Here is a 23,783-nt window from a genome sequence, read left to right as displayed (position 1 = left end):
CACTGGAACATAATTCAGGTTGAAAAGTGTTAATGCAAAGATTGAATCAACTTTTCTCCTTTTTTATCAGGTTTCAGGTGTGATTTTTATATTGCCCACACATTTTACTTGCCACAAGTGAGCTTAAATGAGCATTTACCCACACATTTAAAAAAAAAGGTGCCATTTATTTTGTCTGGTTTTGTGCGGAATTATACAAAATTTGCCTTTTTTTCTCTATTATTTTGTGTGTATCCCCCACCATCACTAGTGATGCTCCAACACCAGGAGGTTGAAGACTAGCACACGCCTCCTCCGATACATGTGAAGTCCGACTCCGCCTCTTTTTGAACTGCTGCTGATGCTGTAGCATTACTGAGTTCTGATACATCAGCTCACAGATGCAGCCTTGTGCTGATCCACATCACCCTAGGAGTAATGAGGAGAAAAGAGAGAGCGCCATCTACTGTACTGTACCCACTCACAGAGAGCAAGGACAGTTGTGCTCTCTCAGGGCTCCGCCAGCTGATGGCAAGCTGCATGACTGGGATTCGAATCAGCGATCTCCCGAATATAGTGGCAGCACCATAGCCATTTCTATACAAACTCTCTCTCTTGCTATTAAAGGATATTTATGAGTGTGTGTGTGTGTGTGTGAGTGTATGTGTGTGTGTGCCAGCAGAGTCCTCAAACCAGACACTTAGGAAAGCACTGGTGTGTGAATGAACACACACACACACACACACACACACACACTGATATACACACAGGCCTCTATTACTGTGTGATTTACACAGTAGCAGTGGAGCGTGTGTGTATATCAGTGTGTGTGTGTGTGTGTGTGTGTGTGAGGATCGGTGTTAAAGGATATTAAACTGACAGTCGAGACCCTGACCCCCCATCCTTTTATCTCTCTCTCTCTCTCTCTCTCTCTCTCTCTATCTATTTCTCTCTCTCTCTCACGCTAGGGTAGGAAACGATAGGATTTCAGCTCTTCCTTATGAATATTCATACATGCAAACATATCGCCTCTGATTGGCTAACAGCACTGCAACACAAGCAAGGCAGACATTTCAAAATAAAGACACAGTCTTTGCAGTGTTATATGTTACTTTACAACATGTATAATAATGCTAAGTGCAGTTCAGCCACTGACCCAGTCTTAGAGTCTCCGTAAAACACCAAATCCACCGGAGATCCTATTTAAACCTCCTATGGAATAAAACCCTGGGGTGAATTTTTACTTTTAACTAGTGTAAACAGAACTGTTGTAAACATCTAAACACCTACCTATCTCAATTGTACTTGGCTGGTGGTGTTTTTCCTTCATAGACTAATTCTAACCATTTGTTTCTTAGCTCTGAATTACTGGGTAAAGTATATAAACACTGATGTGTTATTCGCACAAATAACACAGGAATGAACTGCATGCTGTTCCTAGCTCTGTTATTTAGCTTCTATCTGGCGAGACTGCGTCGCCGTCCGACTTCAGCTCTGCCTGTGGGTGGTCCTGAGCCGATGTGGGCGGGGCCATGAATACTAATTCACGGGTTGATGTAGACACGGTGCTTTTCCTGATCGACTCGTTTTTCAGATTATTTTCTTTTACTAGCTGCTGCAGAGAATGAGGAAGAGGAAGAATTTCATTATGTGCAGCATCATAAACAACTCAGAGAGACCTGCTGTATTTCACAAACAACAAAAAAAAGAGGATTTTAGCAGAAGTACTCAAGTACTCTGCATTACTGCACATGCTCAGTTTGACTCTTCAGTTGAACAGGGTCTACTGAGCAATTCTACAGGGGTTTTCACCTGATGTAGGTCAAGCAGTGAGTGTTGTCAAATGCATGCTGGGGTTGTAGTTCTGGAGCGGAGATTGTACATTGACAGAAAGGGAGAAATGTGTTATAACTGAAAGTTAAATAATATATTATAATAAAAAAATAGGAATAAAACCACAGATTTAATAAAATCTGCAAAAGTGTGTAAAAATTGATTAAGAAGCAAAAATGCACTGTTAGAATCCTCACTAATGTTCAGAAAAATGTCTATTGTCTGAGATTTCGTTATCTGTAGAAGATACACTGCATGAAAAACACCAATAAACAGAATAACCAGATTTCCAAAGTTTGATAAAAGTATTTAAAAGAAGAATTTTGTCCTGGTTAGCCTGTATCAGTATGAGATACAGTCTAAAGCTCATCAGCTCATCTGTGAAACATGGTGAAGGGTGTATCATGGCTCGGGGTTGTATGGTTGGTGCTGTACCTGTAGTCAGTGGCAGCTCAGGTCTGTGGTGTGTATGTAGTGTGTTTGAGAGATGCTGAGAGTCGGGTGGAGGACTATCTGCTGTTGCTGCGGTAACAGTAACGTACAGTACCATGGTAACGGCTCATCAGTGTGGATCTCAGTATCTCCTGTATCTGTGTGGTTACCTCAGTGTGGATCTCCCTGAGGGAGGAGTGCAGTGTTTGTGTCCTTCATCTGCTCTCCTGTGTAGAAGAATGTGCTCCACATACAGCTGCAGGCTGAGTGTGTGTGTGTGTGTGTGAGAGTGTGTGTGTGTGTGTGTGTGTGTGTGTTAAAGCATAGACGGGCCATATATTACATCTCACATGTTCTCATATCATCTCTTTTCTTCTCATATCTTCTTTTCTCTCCTCTTCTCATCTTTTTGTCTATTTCACTTAATTATATTATCTTGTCTTCTCACCTCTTTTCAATTTCTCTCATTTCTTTTCTTATATTTCTCTTCTAATCTATTTTCATCTGTTCTCTTCTCATCTTGTCTCTTTTCTGTTCATCCTTTCTCACCCCTTCTCATTTATTTTCTTTGTCTTCTCTTCTTGTCTCATCTCTTTTTCTTTTATTTCTTGTCTTATCCCATCTCTTTTCTTCTGTTTCTTTTCTCATCTCCCTTGTTCTCTTCACTTCTCATCTTGTCTCTTCTCTTTTCATATTGTCTCATCTCTTTTTATTCTTCTTGTATCATCTTTCTTCTCATATCGTCTTTTTTCTCCTCTTCTTATCTCTCCTTTTCTCATCTCTTTTCACTTGTTCCTCATATCTTTTCCTCTCATATCGTCTCAACATGTCTCATTTGTTTTCACCTTATCTCATCAGTTTTCTTCTATTTCTCTTTTCACTTGTTTTCTTCAGTTTTCTTCTTTTCCCCTCTCCTCTTTTTCATCTGGTCTCATATCGTCTCACCTCTTCTAATTTATTTTCTTATCTCTAATTTATTTTCTTTTCTCTAATTTATTTTCTTTTCTTTGATTTCTCATCTTGTCTAATCAATTTTCTATTCTTCTTTTCTGATCTCTTTTCACTTCTGTTTCTATTATCTTGTCGTTACATCTCGTCTCATCTCATCTATTCTCACCTTATTACATCACTTTATTTTTATTTCTCTTATCGGTTCATCTGTTCTCTTCTTTTCCCATCTCATCTGTTCTCACCTCTTGTCATCTTGTCTCGTCTCTGTTCATCTTGTCTCATCATTTCTCATTATTTTCTTTGTTTTCTCATATCTTCTCTTCTCATCTTGTCTTATCGCTTTTCTTCTATTTTACTTGTTATTTTTACTTTTTTTCTCTTAATCTTCTCTTCTCATCTATTCTCTTCTCTTATAATCTGTTCTCTTTTCTTGTTGTCTTGTTTCACCTCTTTTCATCTCATTACTTTTCTTTGTCTTGTTTCATTGTTTCTCTCCACTTCTTATCTCTTCTGGTCCTTTCTTATTTCATCTCTTCTATATTTATTTTCTCTTTCCTTATCATCTTGTATCTTCTCTTTTCACCTTGTATAACATCTTCTCATCTCATTCCTTTTCTTTTCTTCATTTTGTCTCATCTTTTCTTTCCACTTCTCATCTGTTTTTGTCTTGTCTCATTCATTGTCTTCTCTTCTCTTCTTCTCTCACCTTGTCTCTTATCTTTTCATCTTGTCTCCTCTCTTCTCATCTTTTATTTGTCTTGTCTCATCTTTTCCTTCCACTTCTCATCTCTTTTTGTCTTGTCTCATTTATTTTCTTCATCATCACTTTTCTTCTCAACTTGTCTCTTATTTTATCATCTTGTCTTTTCTCTTTTCCTATTTTCTCGTATCTGCCCATCTTATTTATTTTCTTTGTCTTGTTTTTATCTTTTCTTTCCACTTCTCTTCTATTTCTCATCTCTTCTCTTCTTTCTGATGCTACACAGAGGGTTAATGAATATTATTCTATGAGTAACACTAGCTTATGTGTGAGGTGATGTTGTTTTTCTGGATTCTGGAGGAGCCTGTAAAACTTTTCTGCTCACAGTTTAAGAGAAATACATCACTAATCTCTAAAATCTGATAGTTGATGCTAATTCTCGATCTCTCTCTATCTCTCTCTGTCTCTCGTTCTCTCTCTCTCTCTCTCTCTCTCTCTGTCTCTCTCTCTCTCTCTCTGCAGCAGCAGGAGCAGGACCCCACTAATCTGTATATCTCTAATCTGCCGGTGGGGATGGATGAGCAGGATCTGGAGGGGATGCTGAAGCCGTTTGGTCATGTGATCTCCACACGGATCCTGCGGGACGCTAACGGGGTCAGTCGGGGAGTCGGATTCGCCAGGTAAACCACTCTTATTAGCGCTATCAGAGACAATTACAGCCGGACTGAGTTAGTTACAGCTGACAACACCAGCTGACACACACACACACACACACACACACAGTCTGAGCTATCGGTGTAGAAGTAGAATGCTGTTCTGTGCTGAAAAAGAGTTCAGAAATCAATATTTGGTGGAATAACCCTGGTTTTTAATCACAGTTTTCATGCATCTTTGGCATCATGTTCTCCTCCACCAGTCTTACACACTGCTTTTGGATAACTTTATGCTGCTTTACTCCTGGTGCAGAAATTCAAGCAGTTTCAGTTTGGTGGTTTGATGGTTTGTGATCATCCATCTTCCTCTTGATTATATTCCAGAGGTTTTTAATTCGGTAAAATCAAAGAAACTCATCATTTTTATGTGCTCTCTTGTTTTTTTCAATAGCTGTAATCTGTAAAGAGATTACTGCATTATGGGACATGGTATGAGTAGTATACATGTTGCATGATGTTTTTGTACTGTTGTTTTTCAGGATGGAGTCTACGGAAAAGTGTGAAGTAGTTATTCAGCATTTTAATGGCAAATATCTGAAAACACCACCAGCAATTCCAGGTATGATCCCTGTCTGATTCCTAACTTTCCTTAGTAATATTTTACCACCGTAAAAAAAATAAAATGTAAAAATAAAATCACAAATAAATTTCATACAAAATGTTGCACAGCATTTACAATATAAAAGGGACTTGAAACATTTAAGAAAAAAAGAAAAAAACATAATAAATAAAATAATTTATATATATATGTGTTTAATATATATGAATAAAATATATATATATATGTAAAATAGAAAATTCTAAAAGACCATAATAACAAACTGACACACAAAAAGTAAACACATTTTTAAATATAAAAAAGAGAAGTATATTAGTAAAAGTAAAGTAAAATGATAAGAATGGTAAGATATGATTAAATGAATAATAATGAACTAAGAACATAAGAATCAAAATATAAAACTGTTTTTTTTTTTTTTGCATTGTAAATAATAGGGTACCACTTTAAAATAAGACTATCTTTATAGAGGGGTTATAAATGGCTATTAATTAGGTTGCAAAAAACTTTAAAAACCCATTAATAAGTAGTTAATACATTTATACATACACATAAAAAGCAATGGCAACAGTGAACTAAAAATGTGTTAAATATTGATTCCACGATCATTTATTCCTTTGTTTTTACATCAATCAGAATAAAACCTGTCATATTAAAATATTTAACATAAAAATTTACTATAAATTAAATGCCTGAAATAAATGACTAAGCAAACAACAGATTACTGTTGCCTGTTCAACTGATAATCAATGGCTTTAAGGCATGTACAACCTGATTAATAATAATTAATAATCTAATTAATAAACCATTTATAAACCCTTCATAAGGGTAGTCTTATTTTAAAGTGGTACCAATAATAGTTTTAAGGTCTGATCCAGGGAAGTCAGGCACCGGCACCCAACCACTAATAGACTATTAGTAATATTTTCCAATATTGGACCACTCTACCATGCTCTACCTCTTCTATCCTTCTATAAAAGCCTGCATTAGCAGCTCTTCTCACTCTTCTGCTGTAAAAGCTGTGAGAAAAGCCTGCTGTTCACACACTCCAGCCTTTACAGCAGAGTGATCTTTACCCAGAATCCCGTTCACCTGCATTACAGTTCCGAGAGCCTTCAGGAAACGAGCTGAGAGAACGTGGGAGAGCAGGAGAACAGCAAAAGCAGCCAGTCAGCACTTCCTCAGAGCAGATGATGGATGGATTTGAGAGAGAGAGAGAGAGAGAGGATGTATATGCATGAGAAAAAGAGAAAGAGAGAGAGAAAGAGAGAGATGTTGAATTGTAATTCAGGGCGTTATGTACAGAAATTGTGTAGCAGTCAAAGAAAAGCTTGTAGAAATGACACTCTAGGTCTTATCGTACACTCTGAGCAGGGCGCGTCACGATGCTTATTGTTATCTTATACCCCATCAACAGTCTATTTTCGTTAAAATAGCATGATGGTCTGGAAGTGAGGTGTGTTCAGGTAAATTCCTTCTATGTTTTCACCTTGGCAGCAGGAAATACAGGTGCGCCACTGACTGATTAAAACCCTGACAACAGTCAGCAATCCATCTTAGCCATACATGAGTTTCCTCTGCTGAGACACCTAAAAACGTTGAGCTGTTAAGATAAGGCCACTCCAAAGTAAGAGCTTACCTACCTCTTAAAGAGAATGGCGCCCACTATTAACCACACCCATGATTAATTAAGAGAATTAGTACATGCGTTTTGTGTTTTTCGAGACGTGCAAGGTGTACTTTTCCTGTCATTACGAGAGCAAAGACACACCGACTAAACATCGCTAAAATAAAGCCCTCTGTCCTCTAAAACAAAGGAGACACAATAAGAACCATAACAGAACCATATCTAGCAGTGTGAGATTGTGAGGACTGTCTGAGTAGTTTTTCGGTAAATGTGTTTCGGGTGAAGTTAGGAGGTGGAGTTAGGAGGTGGAGCTTGGAGGTGGAACTGTGGTTAAACTACACATTTTTACCATGTTTTTAAAGCTTAAAATCTTTCTCCTTGGGGGGTGTCGAGTGGACCAGCGGTCAAAAATGCTGCTCCTACTACGAGTGGGAGATCGCCAGTTCGAATGCTGTTCATGCAGCTTGCCATTACCTTGCTCGTAGATGGCTCTTTCCCCTCATCACTCCTAGGGTGATGTGGATCAGCACAAGGCGTCTGTGAGCTGATGTATCAGAACCGAGTCTTTGCGCTTTCCTCTGAGTGTTAGCGCTGTGATGCTACTCGGTAATGCTGCATCAGCAGCAGCTCAAAAAAGGCAGAGTCTGGCTTCGCATGTATCAGAGGAGGCATGTGCTACTCTTCACCCTCCTGGTGTTGGAGGAGTCCTAACAAGTGGGTTGTGTAATTGTCCTTGGAAATTGTGGAGAAAATGGGAATAAATTGTTCTCCTTAATGGGATTTTTAAGTCAGCTGAAAAATAAATATTGAATTGCACCATAAACCATAGCAAACCACAAGTAAATCACCTTAACTAGCATTATTAAGCTTCTTGTTAAAAGGTAATGTTGAACCCTAGTTGAGGCCAAACCAACTACACTGCAGTACTGCACATCTTAAATTAAAAAAAAATCTTAGGTAATTGATTACAATCAAAGTTTTGAGGTCAGTGAACATATTGGGCAACACAAGGTGTACTTTTCCCGTCGTTATGATAGCAAAGACTCTCTAAAATGCCCTAAATCAAGCCCTATAGACTGTTTCATCATCTCTACAGAATTGTCCCACTTCAGTAGCTCGTCTCTACACTCTATACTCTGAGTGTAGCTGTATGTTCAGCTGTTTATAAGCTGTTATTGTAGTGTTGAATTGTTGTTTTGTGAACGGCGTTCCCGGGCTGATGAATGAGCGCCGGTTTGCTGTCGTCAGTTTTACTGTGTGTTCTCCTGGAGGACCACTTACTCCAGATACGAGTCACGATGTTCCTGCATCAGCTCTTCCTGTTTCCATCTGTTCCGCTCAGAGTCCGCCTCGTTTGTTGCTTTCTGACAAGCGTAATATTGCCTTCGGGTTTACATGAATTTAATAGACTGAATATCTCAGCATCATTTAATAAACTTCACAAATTTAACATCAGATAAACTCCTCAGAAGCACTGCAAAATAATGATTGTTTAATCTAAAGGAAGAAATATCCTTAAATGTAGTTTAATGTAGACAATAATTAATTCTAAATTTTGTGATTATTACAGTCATATTATAAAAACAATTATCAGTCCTAATGCTGTCAGTCTGCCTGTTCTCAACTCTGAACTACACAACAAAGACTCCACTTCCCAGAATGCACTCACACTGGACTTCCCTGACTCAGCATCATGCTCTTCCAGATACTGATTGTTTTCACCTGGCCTGTCTATTATAAATACCCCTCTGTTTGCTCTGTTCCCTGCCGAGTTTTTGTTTATTTTGTAGCTGAACTATTTTCGCATATTGAACTACTTTTGCCGTAGCCCTCTCTTTGCTAATTTTACTTTGTTTCACCCTGTTTTGCCTGACTACTCTCTCTGGTACGTTGATTACATTTGCCGCCATATTGTTACTGACCCTGCCTGTCCCATACTACTCCTATAAGCCTTTCTGCTTTATTAATAAACTGTGTGTTTTGTATCTGCATGTGTCTGTCATGTGTCTGGCCAGGGTGACAATAATAGCTTATTTCTGACTTTCTTGTACTTGTTTTATGTGTTTTGATCTACTAAATGTGCTGTATTATACTGTATTGGCAGATATTTTTGCTTAATTCAGGAAAAAAAAGTTGTTGTCAGGAAATCTGCTAATGGAATAAACTAGAATTTAGTTGTTACAAAAGTAAGGACATGCCTTTGTCAAACTGCATGGTTGACAGCTTGTCTATAGATGTGTAAAATATGGCCTATTGTCTCGTTTTGCCACCTTACAGGACATTTTTTGACATTTTTCAATCAAGGGGGCAAAAGCAGGGGCGGTTGCCCCCTCTGCCCACATCCACATTGGGGAAAATAATAGCAGTAGAATTAGTGTGTATATAAAATGAAGTCCAAATAGAAAAATGTTTTGGTCCATTTTCAGTTTCAGAGTCAAGGACAGAGCTTAGTCTTGAGTTAAATTGTAGTAGCAACAGCCACTCTCCAAAAGGAAATCTATGTATTAGGAATTTAGACCTAATCTTGGTCTGAAAATAACTGCCTTTTAAGTATGAAGTATAAAATAATAAAAAATAATGTTACATTATAAGTACTGATAGAATGAAAGTGTAAAATTCAGGGTAAATCAGCTCCCTATAGACTGCAGAGTGAGACGTGTGCAGAGTGAGGCTTTAACAGCACTCAGTATTCATGAGAGAAACAGAGGGAGATAACCCTGCATACATACTGTTTAGCTTAGACTTTCCACTGTGATGGAGAATATAAAACACCTGTCAAACCGACAGCCTGAGAGAGAGAGAGAGAGAGAGAGAGAGAGAGAGAGAGAGAGAGAGAAAATCACACTATTGTTTCTGTATGACAGTCTCCGTTCACCCACACTGATCACAAAATACAACAGACTCAACCATCAGACACAGAGCTGTCCAACCAAATAACAACATCCAGATTTAACCTTCTCATCACTCCATCTCTGCTGTCTCTAAAGAGTCTCATCTTTCTTATCTAAAGTCTCATCTCTGCTGTCTAGAGAGTATACTGTTTCTTTAATGTTCAGATCTAAGTCTAATCTCAACTGTTCCTCGATTATCAAAAGAGAGAGTCATCTCTACTGTCTAGAGATTCTAATTTCTGTTGTCAAAAGAGTGTCATCTCTTCTCCATCTAGACAGTATCATCTCTGTTATCTTAAGAGTCCCCTTCGTCCTATATAGAGTGTCACCTTTGCAATCTTCTGCCTAGGGAGATTCTTCTCTTTGTTATCTAGAGTCGCATCTCTACTGCCTAGAGAGTGTCATCTCTACTATCTAAAGAGTCCCATCTCTGCTTTCTAGATTTTCTGTGTGTCTGCTATCTAAAGATTGACAATTATCCTTTCATCTTTGCTGTCTTGAGTGTCCCATCTCTGTTCTCTAGAGTACCATCTCTCTTGATTACAATGTCTAGACAGTATCATCTCTACCATCAAAAGATTCCAATTTCTGCTGTCTATAGTGTCATATATTCGCTATCTAAACAGTATCATATCTGTTATCTTGAGAGACGTAGAGTACCATCACATCTTTACTACACTTTCCCATCTCTGCTGTCTATAGATTACCACCTTTGCTGTCTGAGGAGTCTCAATGCTGTTATCTAGAGTCTTATGGAGTCTATTTACTGCTGTCTAGATAATGTCCCATCTATGCTATCTAGGGAGATCCTCCTCTTCATTATCTAGAGTCCCTTCTCTGCTATCTAGAGATTATCTATTTTTTTAGTTTAATAGAAAGTCCCATCTCTATTATCTAAAGACCCCTATCTCTGCTTTCTATATAGTATTATGTCTGCTATATAAATATTGACAATTATCCTGTCCCGAAAGTGTCTTCTCTGATTTCTTGAGTGTCCCATTTCTTTTATCTAGAGAGTTTCATCTTAACTTTGCTACACTTTCCCATCTCTGCTGTATAGATAGTATCCGCTTCCTTTTATGTTCAGTTCTAAGTCTAATGTCTACTATTCCAACCCCATTATAAAGAGATATTCATCTCTACTATCTAGAGTGCCGTCTAGTTGTGTTATATCTGCTACAGTATCTAAAGAATCCAAATTCTGCAATCAAGAGAGTGTCATATGTTCTCTATTTAAACACTATAATCTTGGAGTCCCAACTGTTCTATATAGAGTGTTACATTTTCCATCCAGCAGGTCCAGTTTCTGTTATCTAGGGAGTTCCATCTCAGTTTTCTAGAGTGCCATCTTTTGAGACTATACTGTCCTATCTCTGTTAGCTATACAGTTCCATCTTTGCTGTCTAGGGATTCCCAATACTATCTAGTGTTCTATGGAGTCTATTTTCTGCTGTCTAGACAGTGTCCTATCACTGCTGTCTAGAGAGAGTCATCTCTACTATCTAAATATTCCAAATTCTGTTCCATCTCTGCAATCTATAGAGTTCCATTTCTGATGTCTAGAGAGTGTCATATCTTCTCTTAGACAGTATCATCTCTGTTATCTTGAGAATCCCATCCATCCTATATAGAGTGTCACCTTTGCTATCTTCTTCCTAGGCAGACTCCTTTTTGTTATCTAAAATCCCATCTCTGCTGAGTGTATCTCATTTATTTTATTTTCAGTTTTAATCTCTACTGTTCCTTCTGGATTATCATCTAAAGACACAAAACTCTGCTTTCTAGATGGTCTTATGTCTGCTATCTAAAGCTTGACAATTATCCTGCCAAGAGAGTGTCATCTCTGCTCTCTTGAGTGTCTTATTTCCATTCTCTAGAGTGCCATCTCTCTTAACCTCAACTGTCCCATCTCTACTGCCTAGAGAGAGTCATCTATACTATCTAAAGACTCATATCTCTGGTTTCTAGACTGCCTTGTTGCTGCTTTCTAAAGATTGACAATGATCCTGCCAATAGAGTATTTCTGTTATCTAAACTTATTTCTCTATTTTGTTAGAGTGCTATCTCTCTTGACTACACTGTTCCAACTCTACTATCTACAGAGTTCCAGCTCTGCTCTCTGGGGAGACACAATACTGTTATCTAGGGTCCTATGGAGTCTATTTTCTGCTGTCTAGACAGTGTCCTATCTCTGGTGTCCTGGGAGAGCATCCTATTTTGCATTTAGAGTGTCAGATATAGGACACTTTCTAGACTGCTGTCTAGAAGGGTATTCCAAAAACAAATATCTACAGTTTTAAGTCTAATCTCTGCTGTTCCACCTCGATTATCAAGAGTCATCTCTGCTGCCTGAAGAGTGTCATCTCTATTATCTAAAGAATCCCATCTCTGCTGTCTAGAGTATCACATCTTCTCCATCTAGGCAGTAGTATCTCTGTTATCTTGAGAGTCCCATTTGTCCTGTATAGAGTGTTATGGTTGCTGGACAGAAGGTCCTGTTTCTGTTATCTAGAGAGTTCAATTTCACTTGACACTGTTCTATCTCTAATATCTATAGAGTTCCATCTTTGCTGTCTAGGAAATGCCAATACCATTAGATCCTCCTCTTTGTTATGTAGAGTCCCATCCCTGCTATCTAGAGACTATCTAATTTATATTGTATCTAGAGTCTTAGGGAGTACATTTTTGCTGTCTTTGTTATCTAGAGTCCCATCTCTGCTGTCTATAAAGTATCCCATTCTTTTTATGTACAGTTCTAAGTCTAATCTCTACTGTTTTACCTTGATTATCAAGAGAAAGTCATCTCTCGTGGCTTGAGAGTGTCATCTCTACTATCTAAGGATTTCGAGTTCTGCTGTCTAGAGCTTCATATCTTCTCTATCTATACAGTATCATCTCTGTCTTACACAAAGTGTCACCTTTGCTGCATAGAGTGTCCAGTTTCTCTTATCTAAAGGGTTCCATCTCTGTTCTAGAGAGTTATATCTCTGCTGTCTAGAGTTTCCCATCCCATTCATCTAGAGTCCTCTGGAGTCATCTAGAGTCCTATGGCAGAGAACAATATGCAAATAAAACAGAATATGTTCCCCATCTTTAAGCAGTGCATATTTACAGTATATCCAATCTGATCTTCTTCTTAGAGTCACTATGACCTTCTTCAGCTACAATGACGAGACTCTTCTCATTACTGTACATGTCTACATTGATCATTAATCAATTAGCAGCCCACTCCCTGATCACAGTGCTCCTGCTGCATCGGTATTGATCTCTGTAGGGACACTGCGGTGACTCCGGCTGTTCCTGTAGACCTTTCTCTTCAGCTCTATTGATCAGAAATTGGTGTGTGTTGAAAAATCTATAGGAAATGTGTTGGTTATTTATTTATATGTCGGGTCATGTCGCTGCGGTCGACTGGAGATCAGTCCGATTAGAGCACCCCCTACTTAGTCTCAACAATCTGATCAGTTTGATTGATTAGAGCGCCTTTATTTATTAATGGCAATGCAACACAAGCTCTCGAGATGGCAGCAGTGTGTGGACGAGCATTGTCTTGTGACTGGATCTTCACTCCATGATAGTCTGAAAAGACACCACTGCAGTCTTTGGCGATGTTGACAGTGTTAAGGGCAGTTTTGTAATAGTCCATGTGCATGTAACCCTTTGTCATACAGCCGTCTGCCAATGGTATTGGCACTAATGGTAAGATATATGGATAGCATCACAGCTCACTGAATGTCCTGCTTCCTGGAACCCTACAATACCACCCCTCTGAAACTCTTCTAATGGTTGGAACTGCTTTTTTAACACCAAGGCTTCATATTTTATACCTACCAAATATGCTACCAACACAAAATAAGACCATATATATAGTCAAGCGTGAAACTTGAATCATTAGCATGGCTCACAATGTCCAAACTACCTACCAAGTTTCATTCTAGTTGTTTAATTCCTTCTGGGTGCAACTTCCATATTTTTCAGACTATAAGGTGCACTTAACATCCTTTAATTTCCCCAAAAATCAGTGTTCCTTATAATCTGGTGCTCCTTATGTATGATTTCTAACAGTCGGGTATTAAAGAGCAATAAAGCCACGTCACTGAAGTACAGAGTTATACAGGAGTTTCAGTGAAGTTTCTCCAGCACCAAGGCTGAAGCAGCATTAGCATTAGCCATGCTAACCAGGCCAGTATGCGCTAGCTCTTTCTGTTTAGAGGTGAGTATTATCTGCCTGTAGTCTGCTGCTACCCCCGGCTAGCACTGCTGGAGCAGCATTAGCATTAGCCACGCTAACTATGCTAAGCTCTAGATCTCTAGATCCGTTCAGAGGTAAGTATTATCGGACTGTAGTCTGCGCATTTATTGTGTTAAAACAAGCAACATGGGACAAACTGGTAGCTAATATTGCCCTGGTTTACCAGAACACTCAGTGTTCATCTTGATAACACTACCAGTTAAGGTAGCCGCACCCAGCCTTATTGGAAATCTGGAATTTACTTACTAATTACTAATTTTCAGCTTACTGAAAATAAATGGAAGCACTTTACTCACCCAAGTAATAACGTTTTTAGGAGAGAAATCTGTGTAGATTAACATCCAGCACTCGTTTAAGTAAAAAAAAGAAAGTTTTTTTTATAAGAATTACAGTTTTGTTTACTTAGATTATCTTAGGTTTACCTGCTGAATTAGAAGTCAAACATGGCAACCCCTGTTCCTTACTAGTGTCACATAATGTGCATTATAATTCAGTGCGCCTAATAGTCAGAAAAATAAAGTATACCGTATACCCATGTTACTAGTAAGGAACCCCTGTTCCTTACTAGTGTCACATAATGTGCATTATAATTCAGTGCGCCTAATAGTCAGAAAAATAAAGTATACAGTTTAATACAGTTTATGAGGATGAGTGCACACAGTGTAACTAATTCGTTCACTAGAACATTAGTATGTGTGTCTGAAGACACTATTACTCCCAGTTAGCTCCAGTGTAATTGTGATGTCATTTCCTGTGGCTATTTTGGAAGTTTCCACCTCTAAAACTCTAAAACCCACCTGACTGTTTGTCTGTGTTTAAGGCAGCTGCACTTATTATGCGATTAGCGTTTGGCTGGAGACTCGGAAATTAACACTCAACTTTTCCCCTTTAGCTTTATTAGACTTTATAGAAGTTCCCACAGACTGCTGAAGGTCTCTCTCAGGTCCTTTAGGACAACATGTGTTATGGAAAGTGTGTGTGCATATATTACATAATGGAAAATCCCTGTTATTCTGCAGGCCCTGTTTTAATAACTGGAAATCCTGGGAATTTGGACAGGATTGTGTGGGAATGGAGTGGGAATGGGTGGATGCAGATTAACAAGTTAACAGATGCGCTTATAAGTGTTCATAAGCGCTACTTCTTTCACCATTCAGAGGAGAGTATACCGAACTGTAGTCTGCATGTTTACTGTGTTAACACAATCTAAAGCTACATGGGACCAACTGCTAGATAATATCACCCTGGCTTACCAGAACACTCAGGATTCCTTAGTGTAGCGCTAGTGGTTAGCTGCTAATGCTAATGCTGCTGCACCCAGCCTTAGTGTAAATCTGTAAATCTAAGCCAACTTTAAATAAATGAAAGCTCTTTACTCACCCAAAAAACAATTTTCAGCCACCGCCACCCAGTGAGACCTGCTGAATTAGAAGGAAAACATGGCCACACCCCTGTTCCTTACTAGTGTTTAGTTCCTTACCGTACTCATAATGCACATAGTGCGAAATATGCATTAGGTTTTTTGGAAAATGTACATTGCAGCTAATAATTATGTATGCTAATAGTGCCTAGAGGATGTATTTTATTAGTTTTCTCATTACAGTACACTGTTATTCACTCTCTCTCTCTCTCTCTCTTTCTCTTTCTCTCTCTCTCTCTTTCTTTCTGTAGCCCCTCCAGAGCCGTTGTTGTGTAAGTTTGCTGATGGAGGACAAAAGAAGAAACAGACTCAGACCAAATACTCACACAGCAGAGCGTGGAGCAGAGATGGAGAGGTCAGAGAACCTTTTAAAGATCTAAATAACTTATAAATAACTCAAATAATCTCCACGTTCTCAGTGAAACCAGTAAAATATCTTTTTAAAGTCCATTTAATCTGCATGATATAGACTGAGGTGGAGCTGGAGTCTGTTTAATGGGATCTTTAACCTATTTCTCATGTCTCTTCTGACATGATGGGAGTGATGATGCCCACGGGGAGGAAGGAGGAAGGGATGGAGGAAGACAAAGGAGGAGAGAGAGAAGGAGAGAGAGAGCAGAAAGGGAGAGAGAGAGAGAGATAGATAGAGATACAGAGAGATAGAGCAGTAGGGATGCAGATAAAATCTGCTGTGTTCAGCAGCCTGAGAGAGGATTAGTGATTCTCCGAGGGAGGAAGACAGAATGAGAGAAAGAGAGAGAGAGAAAGAGAGAGAGGGATGAGAACAACAACCAAAACAAAAAGACTGAGAAGAAAAGAGAAAAGAGTTGTTGTATTATATATTTATAAGCACTTCATTACTTCTTTATGTAGAGATTAGTTTTTTTTTTCATTTATTTTAGGGAAAAGATGATGAAAATGTTTAAATATATACACATTATTTCAGTCATATAAACATCATTTGTATGTAAAGCTCCAGTATGTATACGTCTCTGTTGCAGACCGGAGTGACATTAACATACGATCCTGCAACTATGCAGAATGGGTAAGCTCCACAAACACACATACATTAATATTTATGCTGTGGCTGCAACAAATAAAACAGGTTTCATTCCTAAATTTTTTACGATATGTATATAAAAATCCTGTTGACGTAAATTCCTCCAGCAGTGAGATCTATTAGCCTCTATTAGAAATGAGAAACTCCAACAAAGTGAATTCTTCAAGCCCAGATACCTAAACACACAAATTACACCCATTTTCAGCAAACCAAGACACCCAGACACAAATCCTTGGTCTAGAAAGCCAAATGCAAAGCCACCTGCAAGCCCAGACAACCCAATGCCCAGTCATCGGCAAGCCCAACCACCCAAATTGTTCAATCAATTGAAAGCCCATCTGCCCCAAGAACCAGCCAATGGGAAGCCCAGCTACCCAAATGCCAAGCCACCTACAAGCCTAACTTCCCAACTTGCCCAGTCAACTGCAAGACCAACCACCCAAGTGCCCAATCAACTAAAAGCCCATCTGCCCAAATAACCAGTCATTGGCAAGCCCAACTACCCAAATGCCCAGTCAACTTCAAGTCTAACTACCAAAATGCTTAAAATGTCAATGGTAAGACCAACCACCCAAAATAACCTAGTCAACTGCAAACCCAACTACCCAATTGCCAAGTTAATCACAAAAGACCAACCGCCCAAATTTCTAGTCACATGCAACACCAACCACCCAAATAACCAGTCAATAGCAAGCGCAACCTCCCAAATTGTCCAGTCAATTGAAATGCCCATCTGCCCCAAGAACCAGACAGTGGCAAGCCCAACCACACAAATGCCCAGCCACCTACAAGCCCAGACAACCAAATGCCCAGTCAACTTCAAACCTAACTACCCAAATTATTAGTCAATGGCAAGAGCAACCTCCCAAATTGCTCAGTTAATGGGAAGCACATCTGCCCAAATAACCAGTCAATGGCAAGACCAACCACCCAGTCACCTGCAAGCCCTGAAACTCAAAAGCCCAGTCACCTGTAATAATACTAATACTACTGGTCACCTGCAAACCAAAACACTTATTTTCTGACATTCAAACACCCCATTACCTCCAAGCCTACTATCTTAAAACCCAAATATTAAAATTGACCAGTCACTTCCATGCATATTCATCTAAACGACCAGAAAACCAACCAAACAGACATTGTGAAAGCTAAACAACCAAAAAAACACATACTGTATTTCATTGTTGTCCAATGAAAAACAAGTGTCTTCAAAACAGCAACTTTACAGGAGAGAGAAAATAATGTTTTAAATGTCAGTGGAAGTCAATGCAAATTTCAGGTCTTTATTAAGTGTTTCCATTGATCCGTTCATTAAGAAATGTTGGCAAAGTGTAAGGGAGAGTTTTCTGTTTAAATTATGAAGTAAACTAAAATCCACAAAAATGGAAATAAAAGTTTTTCATTGGACACAACGATTTGCTCCAACACTCAACTGCTTGTAAAACCAAACAACCAAACAGTTTAGGAATCACATCCTGATCTTCTATAGTTTGATGCTGGATGAGGGTTTCAGTGTGTTTGATATTGGTCTAAAAATACTACTTTTCTCCCTCTCTCTCTCTCTCTCTCTCTCTCTCTCTCTCTCTCTCTCTCTTTCTCTCTCTTTTTAGGTTTTATTCTTCTCCATACAGTTTTTCTTCTAACAGAATGATCGCCCAAACCTCCATCACGCCTTTCATCACTGCCTCACCCGTCTCCACATATCAGGTATAAAACTGTGTGTGTGTGTGTATGATGAGTGTGTGTATGATGAGTGAATCTGTTGAAGGTTACTGTGTCTCTCTCTGATTAAACAGCTGCTGTAAGCTGATTGATCAGAAACTGAGCGGATATTAATCCTGCTGTTCTAGAAGCTTCTCCAGCTTCATGACCTTCAGCCTCCACCTCTCTCACATCTCCATCCTTCAGTCCACGGCTCAGAGAGAGCCGCTCTGCTGCAGGAAACGGCTTCATCAGCTCTGAAATACTGGATATATAACAGCGCAAAGAAAGAGAGAGTGAGGGAAGAACACTGGATACAGGATATCTGAGACTATATGACCTATTTTAGTGATTTATAGTGATCTATAGCCATCAACCGTGCACCGTGCAGCTTGATTTACGGCGTGTCAGTGTTCCTTTGCTATCGTAACGATGGGAAAAGTACACCTTGAACGGCATGAAACGAGCAAAAGGTGTAATTTTGTACTCTTAATTATTCTTGGGTGTATTTTGGGTGTAATGTGAAATAAACCAATCAGAGTGTCACTTGCTCATCATTCCCTTTAAGAGTTTCTGACTTTGGTGGATTGCTATTTTAATGGTGTGGCTACCTGGACATGCCCAACAAATGCTTCTCAGCAGAGGAAACGTAAAAAATAAAGGTTAAAGAACACAGCGTCTGTTTATTCGCTGCGATTGATTTACAGCTTGATTTATAATTCTGGAACTCGAACTCTGAGACAGTTATTCCAGCTTTTCTGCAGCAGACAGGTTTTATGGGTGTGATGATGGTGGTTTATGAATCATTATGGTTAAAATGAGAGGAATAAATGGCTGTTTTCAGACCGGAGTAAACTAAATGACTCTATAATGACAGTAAACATATTCAGTATAATGCAGTTCTGTGCAGACAGCTTACCCACAATGCCTGTTTCTGAGTATTTTACCCACAATGCCTGTTTCTGGGTATAAATGTGTATGTTTGTATCTGCAGGTCCAGAGCACATCATGGATGCCCCATCAGCAGTACGTTATGCAACCGACTGTAAGTGTTCCTCCATTCTAACTCTAAACTATATAAAACTATATCTGATTTCTATTTAATTTAACTTAAAATAAAAGCTTAGAAAAAACACATACAAAACAAATACAATTTTTATTTAACAAATTATTTAAAAAATGCTGATTTTCTGTACTGATTAAAGGCAATGCTTCTACTGAGTTCTGATGGCTAAGAAAATCTGCTTCTGATTAGTTCTAATTAGTTGGGGTTGCTGAGTTCTGATTGGTTGGAATTATAGCTACTAAGTACCAATGGGTTGGTTTTGTTAATACTGAGCACTAATTGGTTGGAATTGTTAATACCAGGTACTGATTGGTTGGAATTGTTAATACCAGGTACTGATTGGTTGGAATTGTTAATACCAGGTACTGATGGGTTGGTTTTGTTAATACTGAGCACTGATTGGTTGGAATTGTTAATACTGAGCACTAATTTGTTAGTGTTAAAGTTAATGAGTACGGATTGGTTTAGCATTGCTTATACTGAATACTGATTGGTTTATCATTCCTTATACTGAATACTGATTGGTTGGCAAGGCTAATAATGAGTACTGATTGATTAGAATAGCTGATACTGAGTCCTGATTGGCTGGAATTGCTGATACTTATTAAGTATTGATTGGCATTGCTGATACTGAAAACTGATTAGCTGGAATTGCTGATACTGAGTAATTATTGGTAGGCAGTGCTGATAATATGTCCTGATTGTTTTTAGTTATTGCTAATTTTCTGATTTGTTGGAGTTATTGCTACTGAGTTCTGATTGGTTGGAGTTATTGCTACTGAGTTCTGATTTTACATCATTGGTTGTAATACCATTGACTGGTTGCTTAGTATTACTGATACTAAGCACTGATTCATTAGAATTACTCCTTCTACGTACTGATTGGTTGGAATTATAGCTGCCGATACTGATTTGATGGCCTGACTGCAGCTGAGCTCTGATTGGTTAGTATTACTGCTAATGAGAACTGATTGCCTAGTTCTGATTGATGCTACTAATACTAATTACTGCTAATTAGTACTAATTGGGTGCCATTGCTGTTAGTAGGCACTGATTGGTTGGCTTATCTGTACCTGTATATTTATTTTTTGAATCTTAAACTCGGAGTGTGTGTGTGTGTGTGTGTGTGTGTGTGCACTGTTGGTAGGCTCATTTGTGAGGAACAGACTGTAATTCTGGAGCTGAGTGTATAAATGAGGACCACCATGTGGCAATGCACACACACACACACACACACACACACACAGTCTGTCCTCATCTACTGGCATCATCCCAGCTTGTCATTACAGGGCAGTAACCAGACGTGTGTGTGTGTGTGTGTGTGTGTGTGTGCGCATGATGGAGAGAGGGAGGGGGAAAATCCATCCATCTAGACATGATTCTCATCACACACACACACACACAAACTCCAAACTCAAAAGTGTGTGTGTGGGATTTTTACACACCTCATGGGATTCTGACCCTGACCAATCACTCCAGGAGGACGCTCTGATTGGATGGACAATATGGAGTCAGCCAAGCGTGTGTGTGTGTGTGTTTGTGGCAGCCAAGTTAAGTGTGTGTGACGTTTTTATGAGGTGAGTGCATGAGAAGTGAAAGGTGATATTGTTGTCTCTGTACTCTCTCACACACACACACACACACATTTGAGCTGCACACAATTTTACACTACAGGAAGAGTAGGGGGCGCTCTATAATGCTCTATAATGCTCATAAGATCCACAACACGCTCATTCTGACAGACTATAATACACTACAGGAAGAGTAGGGGGCGCTCTATAATGCTCTATAATGCTCATAAGATCCACAACACGCTCATTCTGACAGACTGTAATACACTACAGGAAGTGTAGGGGGTGCTCTATAATACTCTATAATGTTCATATGATCCACAACACGCTCATTCTGACAGACTGTAATACACTACAGGAAGCGTAGGGGGCGCTCTATAATGCTCTATAATGTTCATATGATCCACAACACGCTCATTCTGACAGACTGTAATACACTACAGGAAGCGTAGGGGGTGCTCTATAATGCTCTATAATGTTCATATGATCCACAACACGCTCATTCTGACAGACTGTAATGCACTACAGGAAGCGTAGGGAGCGCTCTATAATGCTCTATAATGACATACTGTAATACACTACAGGAAGAGTAGGGAGCGCTCTATAATGCTCTATAATGACAGACTGTAATACACTACAGGAAGCATAGAGGGCGCTTTATAATGCTCTATTATGCTCATATGATCTATTCTTTCTCTCTCTTTTTCTCAGGGAACAGTGATCACTCCATCATTGGAGCACAGCACTGTCTCCATGCAGCCTGCACACTTGATATCTCCTCTAACACAGCAGATGAACCACTTAACACTGGGCTCTACCGCTAGTGTGAGTACATTAGTGTGTTTTTGATTGTATGCATGTGTGTAAATTTTGAAGTTCCAATGTTGACGTCTACTTATAGAGAATTACTGAGAGAGTAACCTTTTATTTTAAAGATTTTGAGTAAAGGATTGAGAAACATATGAAAACATCTGCTAAGAAAAACATTCTGTACAGTTTATAACTCTCAAATTTTAGCTATCAAAAATTAAAGTGTCTACTTGTTCTGGCTACGGCCCTTGCCACATCTCCGTAGCGAGGGCGGCATTAACCAGTATAATCCAGATTCTCCTCCATTCTTTGCACAACCACCAAGCTGATTGGCTCTTTTCGTGAGTAACTATTAACCTTAAAGAATCTAAATAATCTCATATGAACCATGAACTTTTTAGGGTATTAAGAACCATTGATTTCATGGAATCTGATGAACTATTAACTATGCTAAGGAACTGTTGATCTCAATGAGTCAGCATTGAGATCTCTTATTATATTAGTGCATCTGAAAAATTGCTATATCATTGAAAAGTTACTTTATTTCAGTAATTCGGTTCAGAATGTGAAACTCATATATTATATATGTATTAATCACAGAGTGATCTATTTCAAGTGATTTTAATGTTGATTAAGATTATGACGTACAGCCAATGAAAACCCAAAAATCAGTTTCTCAGGAAATTAGTATATTATATAAGACTAATTGGTACTTTTGTCAGTGTGGGCAGTGTGCCAAGTCCTTCTGGAAAAGGAAATCCGCATCTCCATAAAATACATGACTCTCCAAACCATCACTGATCATCAGTAAATTTTACATTTCATTAGTAAATGAAGGGATCAGAGTCTGGAGGAAGAGTGGAGAGACACACAGTCCAAACTGCTCGAGGTCTAGTGTGAAGTTTCCACCAATCAGTGATGGTTTGGAGAGATAGAGGATTTCATTTTCCAGCAGGACTTGGCACACTGCCCACACTGCTAAAAGTACCAATTAGTCTTATAATATAATATTCTAATTTTCTGAGACACTGATTTTTGGGTTTTAATTGGCTGTAAGACAAAATAATGAATAATAAAATAAATAAACGCTTAAAATAGATCACTCTGTGCTTAATACATCTATATAATATATACATTTTACATTACATAACTGAATTACTGAAACAACTTGTCACACACACACACTCTGTTTTAGTGTGTTCACGGTTTAATTCGATCAGTAGTCGGTCCCTCCCTCCACTTCCTGTCTTTGTCTTTTTCACAGCAGGGAGTGTGTGTGGTTAGTGTGTGTGGTTAGTGTGGGCGGTTAGTGTGTGTGATGAGTGTGTGTAGAGAGTGTGTTAAGCAAATAACTCTCAGCTCTATCACACACACACACATACTCACACTGCCCCCTGCAGCATAAAGACAGAACTGCATACACACTTGTTTAATTAAAGGGTTGATATTAAATAGATTTAAATAACAATATTGGGCTTTTTATCATAAATACAAGATTATCACAGTATTTGCTGTTACCCAGTAGAATTTTGAGATAGTTATCTTTCTTTATTATTCTTTATACTATTCACTTTTAGCAATGTATCAGTTTGACTGGCTGCAAAACAGCAAGAGCATGATGCTCCCACCACCATGCTTAACAGTTGGTATAGTGTTTATGGGTTGAATGCCTTACCTTTAGTCCTTCAAACTTTTCTTTTATCATTGTGATTATCAGCTCAGTCTTTCTGTCTATAAAATGTTGAGAATGTAATTGAAGTTTAAAGGTGTTAATTTTGGAGGTGGAGCTCCTTCAGTTTCCAGTTCATGGCAGGAATGTTCCTTGGTGGTTCTTCGATAGACTTCAGACAGACGGTATAACTGATGAGATGAGCTGATATCTCTTTATCTCTCTCTGTGTTTCAGTATATGACGACTGCAGCCACTGTGGCTCCTATGCAAGGAACATACATTCCACAATACACTCCAGTGCCTCCATCTGCTGTATCTGTACAGGTAACACACACACACACACACACACACAATAAATAAATAACATACACACACACACACACACACAATAAATAACATACACACACACACACACACACAATAAATAACATACACACACACACACACACACACAATAAATAACATACACACACACACACACACACACAATAAATAACATACACACACACACACACAATAAATAACATACACACACACACACACACACAAT

At 38.7% G+C, this 23,783-nt stretch overlaps 1 protein-coding gene across 2 annotated transcripts in view; it reads left to right on the top strand.

The window, feature by feature from the left end:
- Positions 1 to 23,783, top strand: part of LOC125790080 (RNA-binding motif, single-stranded-interacting protein 3-like) — a 120,860-nt gene that overhangs the window by 60,772 nt on the left and 36,305 nt on the right. Inside the window, exons 5-12 of one of the 2 annotated variants that reach the window (XM_049473187.1) lie at positions 4,418 to 4,575; positions 5,088 to 5,167; positions 15,606 to 15,709; positions 16,356 to 16,399; positions 18,046 to 18,121; positions 19,110 to 19,160; positions 21,464 to 21,577; positions 23,468 to 23,557. In XM_049473187.1, the coding sequence (XP_049329144.1) occupies positions 4,418 to 4,575; positions 5,088 to 5,167; positions 15,606 to 15,709; positions 16,356 to 16,399; positions 18,046 to 18,121; positions 19,110 to 19,160; positions 21,464 to 21,577; positions 23,468 to 23,557 (717 nt within the window). Of the gene's footprint in view, positions 1 to 4,417; positions 4,576 to 5,087; positions 5,168 to 15,605; positions 15,710 to 16,355; positions 16,400 to 18,024; positions 18,122 to 19,109; positions 19,161 to 21,463; positions 21,578 to 23,467; positions 23,558 to 23,783 lie in introns of both variants that reach the window. The other variant, XM_049473186.1, reaches the window with a different exon arrangement.

This window comes from Astyanax mexicanus, unplaced genomic scaffold (genome assembly GCF_023375975.1).
Source record: "Astyanax mexicanus isolate ESR-SI-001 unplaced genomic scaffold, AstMex3_surface scaffold_34, whole genome shotgun sequence".
Lineage (NCBI taxonomy): Eukaryota > Metazoa > Chordata > Actinopteri > Characiformes > Acestrorhamphidae > Astyanax > Astyanax mexicanus.
The sequence above is the reverse complement of the archived record's forward strand: the minus strand, read 5'-3'. Positions and strand labels throughout refer to the sequence as shown.